This window comes from Balaenoptera musculus, chromosome 5, assembly GCF_009873245.2.
Source record: "Balaenoptera musculus isolate JJ_BM4_2016_0621 chromosome 5, mBalMus1.pri.v3, whole genome shotgun sequence".
NCBI classification, from domain to species: domain Eukaryota; kingdom Metazoa; phylum Chordata; class Mammalia; order Artiodactyla; family Balaenopteridae; genus Balaenoptera; species Balaenoptera musculus.
Window position 1 is genome coordinate 29,811,199 of NC_045789.1, and position 14,671 is coordinate 29,825,869.

General features: G+C 48.0%; 1 protein-coding gene across 2 annotated transcripts in view; it reads left to right on the forward strand.

The window, feature by feature from the left end:
- ARHGAP10 (Rho GTPase activating protein 10) overlaps positions 1-14,671 on the forward strand; it is a 327,424-nt gene that overhangs the window by 311,360 nt on the left and 1,393 nt on the right. For both annotated transcript variants that reach the window (XM_036853059.1, XM_036853057.1), the window contains 2 exons: positions 6,945-7,097; positions 8,195-8,286. In XM_036853059.1, coding sequence (XP_036708954.1) covers positions 6,945-7,097; positions 8,195-8,286 — 245 coding nt within the window. The remainder of the gene's footprint in view (positions 1-6,944; positions 7,098-8,194; positions 8,287-14,671) is intronic.

Below are 14,671 nucleotides of genomic sequence, written 5' to 3' on the forward strand. Positions count from 1 at the left end.
AGTGGTCCTGCCCCCCAAGTACCTCTGCCTCTCATCTCTCTCCATTCAGCTCCTTGTGTTCCACTCCAGCCGCTCGCTCGGAGGGACTTGAGGCCGTGAGCTCCGTGCAGTCTTGTCCAAACGGGGCTTTGACCCGACATTGACCTTGAGTAAGTCACCGTCACCGTTCTGCTATCGGCTTCTCATGTGTCACGTGGAACGGTAGCATAGCCGGGAATGAGTGAATGAACACGTGCCAGTTGTGCCTGGCTCAGCACCGACTGTGCCAGGGTGTAGGGAGGGCGTGATGATACTGATGATGGCGCCCTCGGCTCGGGGCAGGAAGCCTCCCTGGACGCCCACGTGGCAGCTGCTCCCTCCTCTGTTCTCCCGCGGGACCCTGGCCACCTCTCTGTTATGTGGCGCTCGCACGCTGCGTCATGATCATCAATTTGTCATTCTCTTCTCACCTGACTGGGTGCTCATGGAAAACAGCTGTTATAGTTCCCTGGGTGTCCCCAGGGCAGGCATGGGGCCTGACAGGTAGCTCTCAGACCAAGAGTGATGAGCGAACAGGGTCCAGTGCGAACCCCCCTGATGATCAGTGATGTCCTCCCGGCCCAGTGCCGTGGATTATGGCCACTTGTCACAGGGGCATGCTTCTCTCCACTGCTGTGCCCCTCACTGTGCTCACTTGGAACCAACAGCGTGCTGGCTGGGGAATTCCCCCTCTCTGGCACTTAAAGAAGAACGGTGGCATTTATTTGAACAGAGATTTCCCATAATATACAGATCGACGATATTTCCTTCTGTCTTTATTAACATTTTCAAACACTTTTGCCCAGGACAGCTGTTCTAGACTTATGCTGTACGTTGTTTCCCAGCCTGGAATGAAAGATCATTTCACTAATGTGTTAGCTTCTGCTCGGAGACCTTGCAAATGAGGTCTTAAAATCTTTCCTTCCGGTGCAAACTTCTGATTTGATGCCGACATCATAAAAGCCATCGTCAAATATCTTGGTATTTGGGGGATTTAATCATTTCAGAGAAGCAGTCATTTCTTTTCTTGATGTGTATCCTCCCTTGAATGCTAAATTACGTTCTGTGCTCCCAGATCCTGGAGTCGGGCGCTTGTATTGCCAGCACTGCCCAGAGCCTGACCTGCCTGTGCTTTGCAAGAAATGTTTGTTAGAGGCAGACGTTCTCTGGTGACTGGTGCAGCTGTTGTCGAATTTTAACAGTTAAGGCCCTAAGTCCCCTCCCCCATTTCTGAAATGTTTGTGCTTTTCTGCTGCCAAAAAGTTTTTTTAATATGCATGGCGCGTGGAGTCTGGTATTGGAGACGATCGGGTCACAGTTTGAATCCCAAGCAGCATGTACCTCTGATTTGTTACATTTTCAGAAAAATGAACTCTGTAAAGTGTACACATACACAGAAACGGTCATAATTTCATGTTATTGAGGGTTTATTCCTCCCCATCGTGAAAGCTACACGGTCTTTCCCTCACGTGCAGACCTGTTTTGCCAGGGCAAGAGTGCTGATTCTTGTTACTGGAGAGAATTCGCTCATCACCTTCACAAATGTGTGTTCCACTCCCCAGCCCCTCCACCTGCCCCGCCCCCAGGCAGGAGACTTCCCATTGCCTTAGGAATACCAGGTAGCATTCCAATGTCAGAAAGTTTTCGAGGATGAGTTTTTGAGTTAGCAGGAGGAAATCTCTGTGTTTTTAGTGAAACCCTCTTGTTTCCATTTCTTCCTTTTCTTTGAGAAGGAAACATTTCTCCTCAAAGGGACGTTGGCTCTTTTGCCCCGAAGACAGAGAGGAGTCATGATGCTTTCAGTTTAGTGTGTGAAATTGGGAAGAGAGCAGAGAAACATATTCATATTTCTCTGTAATTTATTTCTGTTCTGGTAAATGTGGTTTCTGAGCTTTTCAGGAAGAGTAGACTTCTGCCTGCATTTTTGCAAACCACAGCTTGGCTTTCAGGAAACATGGCACTTTAGGTGCTTTTTTTATAATTGCTCAGCAGCTCATTATTCAATAAAATTGGTGGTTTGCGATCATGCCGGTCTTGCTCATCAAAAATCCATAGTTAAAGGGGCAGGAGGGAGAAGGAATTAAATAGGTTTTTTTTTTTTTTTTTAAATGCTTAAATTCGGGAAGTGGTAGGAGAGAACACTTGAAATATTCCATTGTGTTCTAGCAGGTAATGGGCTTTTTAATTCTTAGATCACCTACCAGTTTTGATCTTTAACCCAAAGACTTTCTTAGCCAGGGTTCTCCTCTGAACCACAGAATACAAAAAAATGACCTGAGTATTTTCTCAGTGCTCCCAAGCATGCTGTCAAGAACTGTGACGTCTGAAATTTGACTCTGCTTTGCAGGGTCCCGCATTGGCCTGCCATGATTCCAAGGATGCTGGCAGAAGACGTTGGGCTCCTGGTCAGAGTCAAAGGACTGTACTAATCACAGCCATAGCAGTCCTCAGAGTATTAATCCGAGTCCCAGTTTCCACAGGGTGATGCCCCGTGGCCCAGATAACACCTGCCTGTGGAGTGTTAGCAAGAGAGAAACCCAGAGCTCAGGAAAACCAGATCTTTTATGACGGACAGTAAAGCCTGCTCTTCGCTCCAGGGGAAGACACAACTTTATCTTCCAAGGCTCTGTGCTCTAAAAACATCCTTGAAAAGATAATCCAGCCTCTGCTCACTAGAAGTGCAGAAACACCGGAGACCCGTATTGAATTGTCTCCCAACACATGGGTAGCTAGAACAGTTCTAGACATGCAGGAGAGGTGTTAATTCATTATGTACATGGATGCCTTAGGGCGCCTTCTCTCAGGAGGCCCAGGCTGAGAAAAACTGCTAGATCTCTCCGAGGGCCCAGGCTGAGAAAAACTGCTAGACCTTTGCTCTGGGCTGCCGTTTCCCGAATGCCTAGGGTTCCTCTAAAATGTTTTAAGTCAAAGAAGAGAAAAACAATGTCAGGAATTCTCCTTTAAAAGGAATACTTTACTGCTTTTTGAGAAAATTATAAGTATTATCTTTTAAAGAATTAAGATAGTTAAAAAATATTTTTTGATCCTTATTACCAAAAAACAAAATAAAACCCCAATTCTGGAAAGTAGGAGATGGTTTATATAAAGAAACTCATGTTTACAATTTCTTGCCTTCCAAAAAAAAAAAAATGTTGGCAGGTTGCTTTTTTTTTTTCTTTAAACATCTTTATTGAAGTATAATTGCCTTACAATAGTGTGTTAGCTTCTGCTTTACAACAAAGTGAATCAGTTATACATACACAGTAGGTTCCCATTTCTCCTCCCTCTTGCATCTCCCTCCCTCCCACCCTCCCCATCCCACCCCTCTAGGTGGTCACAGAGCAGCGAGCTGATCTCCCTGTGCTCTGCGGCTGGCAGGTTGCTTTTGGAGACACCTGTGAAACATCGTCTGGCTTCTGCTGGCTGAGGCGAGAATTCAGGTCTTAGGTCTTGAGTATATTTAACCGCTTCCTGCCTCATCCCCACTCCTTCCCAGCGAAGAAGCCCATGGAAAGTTTCTTGTATCCTCATGGCTACCTGGCTCTGTTTCCTGAACTTTGTTTTGCTTGGGCAGGTCTCCTCTTTCACAGGACTTAGTTCTCCACGTGACTTATGATACCTCCTCCCCATAGTAGAGGCGAATATGAATAGTCCAGTCTGCAAAGTTCATGCCCACAGAGAAGTCCTGAGCGGAGGCTTTCTGAGATACTGTGGGGAAACCCAGGGACTCAGATACAGAAATTTAGGTCTAAGTGGGAAGCCTGAAAAGACTCTCTTGGTGAACCAGTGAGTGTGGGATCACATAGCACATCTGTGTGTTGACAGAAAACAGAAAACAAACAAAAAAAAAAATCACAGAGAACAAACCAAGAAGCAAAAAAGGCTCATGTTGCGAGCTTGACTCTGGGCAAGGATGGGCGACTCTGAGTTCCTGTTTTGGGACAGGGTGGAGAAAGCCGAGCTAAGGGTAGGCCCTTACCTTCTGCACCTGCTCTTCCAACAATTCTTTCACTTGCCAGAAGGAGTATTTTCCCTTTACAAAAAAACAAAACAAAACATTTCTTTTTAAAAGAAAGATGTGAGGATGAAGTAGATAATAGCTGTAAAATTTATGACCTTTACTTTTAAAGAACCTCATAAATACACACACTGTTACCTTATCTTCATCCCGTAGCTGTCCTCCCTCTCAGCAGATAGATGGCCATCGTTTCATCACCTGACTATTTATGACCAGGAAGAGTTGGTTCGGGTGGGGTAACACACCTCATCCCCCATCGCCACCAGCACCCACAAGCGCCTTGAGTAATTGCTGGGAGATAAAATGGCAGTTGTTTGGCTAACTGTGGTCTTAAATTCTCTGTCAGAGCTTCACTCACGCCATCCTCTCCCTTCCTGATGAGTAAGAACCCATTAAAGTTTCATTTTCTGCTGAAGAATGGAGTGACTTTTGCTGTTGGTGATACAGATCACCTTGAGATTTATAGGTTTCTTTGCTTGGTATGAAGTAGGTTTTATGACTTCCAAATGAATGGCTGGATTAGGGGGATTGTAAATAAGTTGTTCAAAGAATAATGTTTTTAAGATGTTCTTCCTCCCCCCCCCTTTTCTGATCAGAGTAAAGGCAACCTTCTGTGTACTAAATATCCAGTCAGTAATGCAATATTTCATGGGCCTGGTGTATACTGTTCAGTTGTAGTGTTAGCACACGTGAACTGGCTGCTCAGATGTGGCTTGAAGTCTTCCTGTGCCAAGCCCTCTGCCCGGCTTTGTGAGTCTACACAAAGAGTTACCCACCTGCTGTCAACCCAGAGGCGAGAGAGATGTCTGAAACCAACACAGAACAACTCATGCTGATGGGCCCTCCCATTTATTGGTGTGATGGGCCTTCAGAGAAGGTCTGTGACTTAGAGAGTCCAGAGGAGAAGAACTGGGGGAGGCAGCTCGAGCTGAGCCCGGGGGGAGGGGACAGACTGGAGCCAGCAGAGGAGCGCAAGAGCCTGAGGGGGGGAGGAGGGGAAGTCATGGGAGCAGAGCTGTGGGCTAAGAAGCCAGGCTGCCAGGGCAGGTGGGGGAGCACACCTGTTCCTGGGGAGGCACACGGGGTGGCCTGGGTCTTACCCAGGTGGCTGAATGTGGCTGATGGAACTGGCCGAATGGGAGGCCTGGGGCCAGGGGCTTGGCTAGGAGACCTCCGCCGTGACACCGGCATCAGCAGTGAGAATGGGATCGTCTCCTGTTCACGACGAGAGCACAGAGAAAGGAACAGCCTGGGAGCTTTTTGCAGTAAAAATGGACAGGACGTGGTGTTCTGCTTTAGAAGAAGAATCAAAGATAATGCTCAGTAATATGGAAGGACACGGAAGCTGCTCGTAGAAACTGGTTTTAGCCAAAGAGGGTGAATTGGAGGGGAGGGGCATCTGGGTATAGCAGCATTGAATACATATGTGTTGAAAATGTACTTGAGTAAAACGAGCAGCTTTCAGCCCTGTGCTTTTAAAGCAAGCTTCGTAGACCATAGTCACAAGCCTCCAGTTTTGAGATCATTGAAGAATAGTTTATTCAGATCAACACGTATTTATCGAACCCTCCACGTTTAGAGGCCCCTCCATGAGTCTGTTTACTGACCTTTTTACATTAACTTATTTTCAAAATTGGCAACTATTAGGGAATGTTAAGGTCACCAAAGATTTACTGTTCATTGGTTTCTCCCTTAAATGCTAGTCTTTGGTCCACTCTAGAGGAATCTTGATTCCCAGTGGCATTCTGTTCTGAGTTGCCACGTGTATATGACCAGATGAAAGAGCTTTATTTATTTTTTTATTTTTATTTTTTTATTGGAGTGTAGTTGCTTTACAATATTGTGTTAGTTTATACTGTACAGCAAAGTGAATCAGCTATATGTATACGTATATCCCCTCTTTTTTGGATTTCCTTCTCATTTAGGTCACCACAGAGCAATGAGTTGAGTTCCCTGTGCTATACAGTAGGTTCTCATTAGTTATCTATTTTATGCATAGTATCAATGGTGTATATATGTCAGTCCCAGTCTCCCAATTCATCCCATCCCCACTTGGTATCCATACCTTTCTTCTGTATGTCTGTGTCTCTATTTCTGCTTTGTAAGTAAGATCGTCTATACCAATTTTTTCAGATTCCACATATATGCCTTAATATACGATATTTGTTTTTCTGACTTACCTCACTCTGTATGACAGTCTCTAGGTCCATCCACGCCTCTACAAATGACCCAATTTCGTTCCTTTTTATGGCTGGGTAATATTCCATTGTATATATGTACCACATCTTTATCCATTCCTCTGTTGATGGGCATTTATGTTGCTTCCATGTTCTGGCTGTTGTAAATAGTGCTGCAGTGAACATTGGGGTGCATGTGTCTTTTTGAATTATGGTTTTCTCTGGGTATATGCCCAGTAGTGGGATTGCTGGGTCATATGGTAGTTCTATTTTTAGTTTTCTAAGGAATCTCCGTACTGTTCTCTGTAATGGCTGTACCAATTTAGACATTAAAAGGCCACTGTTGAATATTTAGAGCTATAGGTCATGGGCTTGACTGTAGATTCTTTTGACTTTCCTTATAAGCAGAAAACATGAATATCTCAAAAGTCCAAGCAACTAGTTTTGGCCGTTGGATTCTGGTGTTGTAATTAGTGCACCAGTATGGTGCTAGGTTGGACAAGACTAGATCTTCTCCACAAACCTGAAGAAATACGGTGAGGCATCTCTAGTTTTGGGGTGTGGCTCTTGGGGCTACAGACCTGGGAGGAGGTGGAGAGGACTCTATCCCTTTCAGTCATCAGGAGAGAGAAAGGAACTATCATCCTGGCCATTGAGGAATGGGGTGTCATGTATTTGGTGTTCTGTGGCCTTTATACTATTAATCCTGTTCTTCAAACTTCCACGCTTAGCCCAAGCCAGGCCCGATCATCCACGGTCCAGTGGCTTAACCCTCAGGCACCAACCACACCGAGCTGCAACACAGCGGTTACACCTCCTTCACCCAAGCTGGCGTCTTTCCCCCTCTCTCTTCCTGCCACCGTAGCGGACAAGCCACCTGAAAGGTACGTGGTTTGGAGCGTGATGTAGAATGTGAGGGCGGCACACAGGGGCCTGATCAACCTGAGCACGTCCTTGTGCTCCCCACGTGGAAACAGCTGCCGGTCTCCTGGACTTCGTGGACAACATTTACCACCTTGCCTTGGACTTAAAGGTTCAAGAACAAGTACATTCGTAGAGATTTGCCTTACGTGAGACCTGCTTGAAGCTACTCTTTTTGGTGCTGGTTGTGCATTTATGAAACCACGTATTTTGGAAGAACTTTTTATACATGAATAGAAAGCGCATGGTTTGTTTTAAAGGAAGGTAAATGGGGCACTGGGAACCGTAATTAACACAGCTCTTTAATGGGCCAGTGGTGCAGAGGCCAGAGGTGCTGACCTTTAGCACAGCCCTTCCTCCGGGACAGCAGGCTGAGGCCCTTCTCCCCATCAGTGGCTTCCCCTGCTCCGGCGAGGTGGGATGCTTCCTTCTGCCTCGGTGTGCATCTGGCTGACAGCCTGGTCTCCATCCTTCCCCACTGTGTTCTTTTCCCACAAGAACACACAGGCTGTTTTGACAAGTGTTGAGAAGCCGAGCCTGATGTCCCTTTTGGGGGCGAGACCCAGCTGAGAGCAACGAGCCCCTTCCAGGGTGGCGTGAAAGCAGAGCGTCACTGTAGACAGATGGGCGTCCGAGGGGCATGGCTGGAGCCACTTAGTGTCCGTGTGCCTCTGCCCTTCGCTGCCTCGCCTTCGGTCTCAAGACACCGGTGCTTTTCCTTAATAGATAAACCGAAATGCTTCAGAAATAAACGTGCCCTGTGGTTCTAATAACGCTGAACAAGAGGGAAGGGCATCCCACTGAGCGGAGAGGAGAAGTAGGTGAAGAGGTTCAGGGAAAGCTTCTCAGAGAGGCTCCCTAAAGAAAGACTGGGGTTTGAAACCTGTCATTTACTTGACAGTCAAGTGCTGTGGTTTGCCCGATGTTCCCTTTCCCGCTAATTTCCTTTTTGGAAGGAGCTGCCGCGCTGGTGACATAGAAATGAGATTTGGGCCGTGCGGGCGGGGGAAAGGTGAGGTTTCTCATGTTTCACTTGGTGCCTTGCCTGTTCCCTCTTCAGCGTCATCAATCGGAAGGCCCGGGCAGTGTACCCGTGTGAAGCAGAACACAGCTCGGAATTGTCTTTTGAAATAGGAGCGATTTTTGAGGATGGTAAGTGTTAGTGGGAGCTTTGTGGGAGGCTGTCTTCTGCCGGCCCAGAGGGTCTACAGCCCAGAGCAGACAGGTGGTCCCTGGCTGTGGGGTTGTCAGGAGCAGAAGTCTGTCTGTCCCTTGATGCTTTGGCTGGGCGAGAGCCTGCCCACGTGGCTCCCAGGAACCGAACGCCAGGGGACTGTGGGTGCCCACTTCCGCTTTAATCTTGGTTATTCTCCAACTCTTGTAACTCTTGAGGGTCTTCATTCAGGATATCTTTCTCCTGATGTAGAGAAGCTGGTGCTACTTGGAGTTAAGAAATGTTTGTGATTTGCATCCTCTGTTTTCCTCTCCCAGCGTCCCCACCCTAGCCTCCTAAATGCTTCAGGTTCACCAGCTCTGAGCTACAGACACGTGCTTTGTCGACCAATTTTGGTTTATCGTTCCCTTACCATTCTTATGCTTTACATGAGTTTTGCTTGTTTGAATAGTGCATGAATCTCTAGATACGGGTATTGATTTTGCATACTGAAACCAGGGTATAGATTTTTGTTTGCATGTTTAATAGTCACACATAAGCATTGAGGAGCTATGCCCGGCTTCAGATTTCACAAATTCCTCCCATGGTTCAGTGTACATCTCTTCCCTCCCCCTTGATTTCTTCCTTCCCAGTCCTCCTCATTATGAAATTCATTGGTTGCTATGGAAACAGTGATGTTGTGTGGGGGCAGAGCTGCCCAAAAGGGTTCTGGAGAGGCAGCGAGAACCTTTGATGCTTGGAATGGAATGGTTGATTAGCCAGAATGTTTGGAATATATGGAGTATATCAACACAACGCCTGGTGCTATATTGTCAGTAATGCGGCATGTGCTGATGATTGTTTTTTAGAAAGCAAGTTGCCTCATTTAGAGTAGATTTCTATATCTGTGTGCTACGTCCTCTGGAGAGCCAGAGACTCCTGATAGTGTCAGAAAACAAACAACAACAAAAAACCCCACGTATGACAGAATTATACTTCGTGGAGAAATTTTGCTCTTGGAGTAGAAGCAAGATCAGTCCTCCGTCACCATAACATACATGCATGCAGTTTTGGCAGGAGAGTCAGTTAGCTGCCCTCCTCCAGGCCTGTCATGTATGGGCACCCATATGGCAGAAGGGAAAGCGGAGAGCACTGAAACCCACCATTTAGGACATGAGGATGAATTTTGACGCTGTGTGGTTGATTAGATTTGTTCGGGGCCTCAGAACACAGTATGGTTCATGTGATACTTACCTTGGTGGAAGGTGTATCTATTAGAATGCCTTTGGCTGCAAGTAACAGATAGAACTGGTTAAAGCAGTCATGAAAGTGGATTCGCTCACGCAATAAGAAGTCTGCACGTGGGGAGCTCCAGGGGCTGGTTAATCACCACCTCAAAGATGTCACCCAAGACTGCAGTGTTTCCATCTCTGCTTATGGACAGGGGCCTCTGGCTGGTTCCCCAGCACGGGTGGGATGGCTGTCCCAGTTCCAGGCCTCATGGCCACACTCAACCCTAGCAGAAGGGGGTTGCCTCATCCTTGTGTTCTTTTTTTAAGCATGAGAAAACTTTTTCAGAACATCCTTCCTTAGGTGACCTGCTCTCACGTCTCAATAGCAAGAATGAGGTCATGTGCTCCCCTTAAACTCATTGCCAGCCAGGACTTCAGATCAATCAGCACCACACTGGGTCTAGGGGCTCCTCCTCTGGGCACGCGGACATGGGAACGGGGGTCAGGACCCCAATCAAATCCGGTTCTGCCAACTTGGATATTGGGAAAGGCCGATAGATGTCTGATGCGGCACACTGAAGTTCTGCACTTTTAAAGTCCCTTGGTGACTTGCAGGAGACCTCCTAAGAAAAATAGTGTGTGCGTAGGTGTGTGTGTGTGTGTGTGTGTGTGTGTCTCTGTCTCTCTATCTCTGTATATACTCATATCCATGTATACACACACATACAGGCATACACACACACACATATGTCAGTGTGTTTCGGGAACAGGAGAGTGATTGATAGCAGGTAGCTATCAACTCTGCACTTATTTTGCCTGAGGTCAGTTGGCTTTTCCACTTTCTCTGTGACCCTGGGCAAGTTCCTTAAGTTCCCTCTGCATCAGCTTCTCCATCCTAATCCACAAGGATGTCCACACGTGTAGTGATGTGTCAGGGCAGCATTTTGGGCCACGTGTGCAGCACAGACATTGTGGAGGATGTTGCCGACCTTGGAGCCTCGCTTGGCGCTCCGTGCACCCGGCTTTGTTTTGAGCCAAGGCACATACCACTCAGTTTCCGGGCTGTGTGGCGCTGGTGTCCTCAGGTCCTCCCCCAGGCCAGCTGCTCTAGAGACGCTTGTTGACGTGTTGACACCTTCCCTGTACAGGAGCACGTGCACGTCTCGTTTGATGTGAGCTCCTTGCCTTGCAGCCCCTGCATCCCACTCCTGTTCTTCTGTTGCCAAAGATGCGCACGGGGACCACGATCGGAACGCACATCCCCAAACTTACTGTTTCTTAGGGTGGTTCTTAAAGGTCACAGAAAATGGAAGACCCTTAAGCAGGATTTATTCTTTTCTGTGTGTTTGCACCTTCATCTTCCGTGCATAGTTGATCTCTTAGCAGAGACTTGATAACTAGTTGGAAGTGTTTGCTCAGAGCACGTCTAGTGATGCCTCTCCTTGAACGGCTGCGGCTCTTCCCTTCCGATGACGGACGCGGGCCGGGCCAGACCAGCAGCTCCCCTGGCCTCAGCTCCCGTCGCTCCAGGCGGCCACTGTTTGTAACTCAGCCACTGGAGTGTCGCTGGGAACATGTCCTTCCTGCAGACCAGGGATACTTAGCATCGCTGAAATGCCTGAGACGTTTTTTTCTGTGTTCATTTGTCCATTTGGAGTCTTCCAGCTACCATAAATGCGCTTGCTCTTGCCTTGCCAGCCGCTCTTGTCCCTCGTGCAGGCAACAAAGGAAATTGGCTTACGCCATTCAGTGGCCTTTGGAGAAGACAAAATCCAGGTCAAAGTGGCCCCTGGGCCGCGTTGTCAGTAGTCACGCGGTTGCGAACATATACAACAGTAGGAAATCCTGACCCAGAGTGTGGAAGGGAAAGGGATCTTTAGTAATCACCTCGCCCCATAACTGTTCCTTGCTCTTCACTCTTACCGTGTGGGCCTGGACTTGAGTTTAAATTCTAAGCTGAAGATTCATTTCTATAGTAGACGCACTAATGCTTAGCCGTTGTTCTGGGGCAGTGCCTCCCATATCCTCCAGGGGGCGCCGTGTGTAAGGTCTCAGGGCAGCTGATGTGCGTGTGACAACCAGAGGCCAGTGCCCTTTTCTCTGGGCCTGGGGAACCTCAGAAATACATTACCTTGGCGACCAGTCAGTTCTGCTCTCTTTCCAGATAGGTAGCCCTGCAGCTGCCGGACCCACCGGTGCAAGCAGGGAGTGGTCTCCCTCCCCAGGGCTGCCCGGCATTAGGATTTCCAAGGTCTGGCTCTCTCTGGGCAGGGAGGCTGGCTGCCTTGTTTGCCACACTTTGTTCATTTCTACCCTGGAGACAGGATCTGTCCATTGTTTGGGGAGCAGGTGTGGCCCAGATTCATCTTTAAAAGCTGCTAGTGATTCATTTTAAAGTCCTCAGATATATAAAGAGCAATCCTGGGAAGACAGCTTGCCATTATCTTAGAAAGTTGACCCTCTTATAGACCCCACAACCTAACAGTTGTGTTCTTATATATATCCCTAACATGAGGGAATCTTAGAAACTCATTTTAAGTAAAAAAATTAAGTGCAAGAAGACTTTATAGGGTGTGATTCTGGTTCAGCTCACAAATATACAAAATAAGTAGTATATTATTAGGGATATAAACATATGTGATGAACCTGTGTTTGAACCATTGCTGGGGTAAGACGGTGAGAAACACAGCATTGAAGCTGCCGATCCCCTTGGAGCAGGGGGAGGGTGTGAGGGGGAGGGCAGGACACAGGAATGAGCCCAGGACGGAGGCGTCCATGTCGGCTGCAGTTCTTGAGTTGAGTGTGGGTTCCTGCTACTTGTTTTATAATGATGATGATTTAGATATTTGTCATTCGTATTGTTGACATTATGCTAAAAAATACCCCAGGCTGAGACCAGATTCTGTTCTGGAGAAAGCTTCTCACAAAGTATTCTTGTCCCTAGCTCAGTGTCCCCGTTATGGGATGGTAAATCAGGAGGACATGGAGAAACCACCGTGAGATACCACCTTACAACCTATTAGGATGGTCATTATCAAAAATATGGAAAATAACGAGTGTTGGTGAGGATGTGAAGAAATTGGTACCCCTGTGCATGGCTGGTGGGAATGTAAAATGGTGCAGCTGCTGTGGAAAATAGTAGAGCAGGTCCTCAGAAACTAATCATAGAATTACCATGTCATCCAGTAATTCCTCTTCTGGATATATAGCCCAAAGAGTTGGAAGCAGAGACTCAAACATATTTGTACACCCATGTGCATAGCTGGCATTTTTCACAATAGCCAAAAGGTAGAAACAGCCCAAATGTCCACTGACAGACGAATGGATAAACAAAATGTGGTCTATACATATAATAGTGTATTCAGCCATAAAAGGGATGAAATTCTGACACAGGCTGTGACATGGATGAACCTTGAAGACATTATGCTAAGTGAGATAACCCAGTCACCAAAGGACAAATATTGTATGATTGCACTGATATGAAATATCTGTAGTAGGCATGCTCATGAAGACGGAAAATAGAATAAAGGTTACCAGGAGCTTGGGGAGGGGGAATGGGGAGTTAGTGTTTAATGGGGACAGAATTTCAGTTTGGGAAGATGAAGAAGTTCTGGAAATGGATAGTGGTGATGGTTATACAGCATTGTGGATGTACTTAATGCCACTGAACTGTACACTTAAAAATGGGTACAGTGGTTACATATCTACATATATATGTTACATATATTTTACCACAGGTAGAAAAGATCATGCTAGCAGGGAGCATTGGTGTAACTGTCATCACATTCTCATCAGATTCTTAAGGATGTGAGCCTCACCCGGGGCCACACAGCTCGTGAGTGGCAGGACAGGGTCTCTGGCGTAGGCGGTAGCTGGCACACAGTTAGTGCTCCCCAGTGTGTGCCAAGCGAGTGCTGTACTGTTTGCCGTGTGTCACGGGAGTCTTCAGTGAGCAGCCTCTTGGTGTGGGGCGTGGAGCTACTGACCTGCCCTGTCCCCACAGGAGATTGTGGCCAGGTGGGCAGCCCAGCATGCGGGAACGAGCGGGAATGGTCTTCGTTCCTCCCCCATGGTCACTACCTCCCTGAGTGTTTGAGGAAAGGATCTACTCGGCCCCCAGACCCCCACCCCGCATTGCACGACCCCTGGGTGCCTCTCCCATAGAATCCAGTCCCTTTCCCCAACGGGGGCTGTGCTCCGATGGCATTGCCAGCGTGGGATTAAGTGAGAGCCCTTAAACACCCTGCTGTGAGGAACGATGTTGGGGTAGAAGTCAGGGTGCGAAGAAAGGGGTGCCACCAGCTCACCTGGAGGGCGCATCTCTGGTTCATTTGTTTATTCATCCTTTCAGCAAATCATCCTGGTCAAGCACTGTGCTGGGGAACGCAGGTCGTCTTATGTTAGAGCCTAGACTAGGAGGGAGGGTCCAGTGTGTGTGTGTGTGTGTGTCTGTCTCTCTCTCTCTCACACACACACCCCCCAACTCACAGGGAATGAGTAGGGGGCACATATGGCGGCTCTGACCTGGCCTGGAGCATTGGGAGTGGTCTCGGAGGGAGGGGATACCTCAGCTGGTATCTGAAGGGCAAGGAGGGTCGTCCAGGCATAAACGGGGAGGAAAGCAGAGGACCAGCCATGCAGAGGTCAGACCTGTGGGTTGCTACACAGGAGTGGGTTATGAACCCCGTTTGCTGAGTTGCCATCAGCATTGAAAAATAATAGAAAAGAGTGCATCACACGTAGTGAGGAAGTACTGTTCCGTGAAGCGTTTGTGTATTGGGCGCGTGGACACGTGTGCTGGGTTTCAGCTGCACCGTCAGCCGTCTTCTGATGGGTTGCGGTCATGGCTGCCTTGCTTGGCCAGCTCCCGGCTTGGTGTGCTGATCCAGCCCACACCTCCCCTTTCTTCTACATGCTTGGCTGCCACGTCTGCTCCTGGCCGTGGCCGAGGCCTGAGTCGGGGCCTGCCCACAGCGGGGGGGGGTTACTGGTGCTTCTGAACCCTGGTGATGAATGTTTGGAGCCTGCGCCCTTTGCCGTCCAGCCCGCGGTCACTGTCCTGTGTGTCCGTCATGGCTCTTGGCGGAACGTGGAGTGTGCAGGGCACTGAGCCCAACTGTGGAAGGTCTCGCCCTGCCCTCAGGAGTTCCCC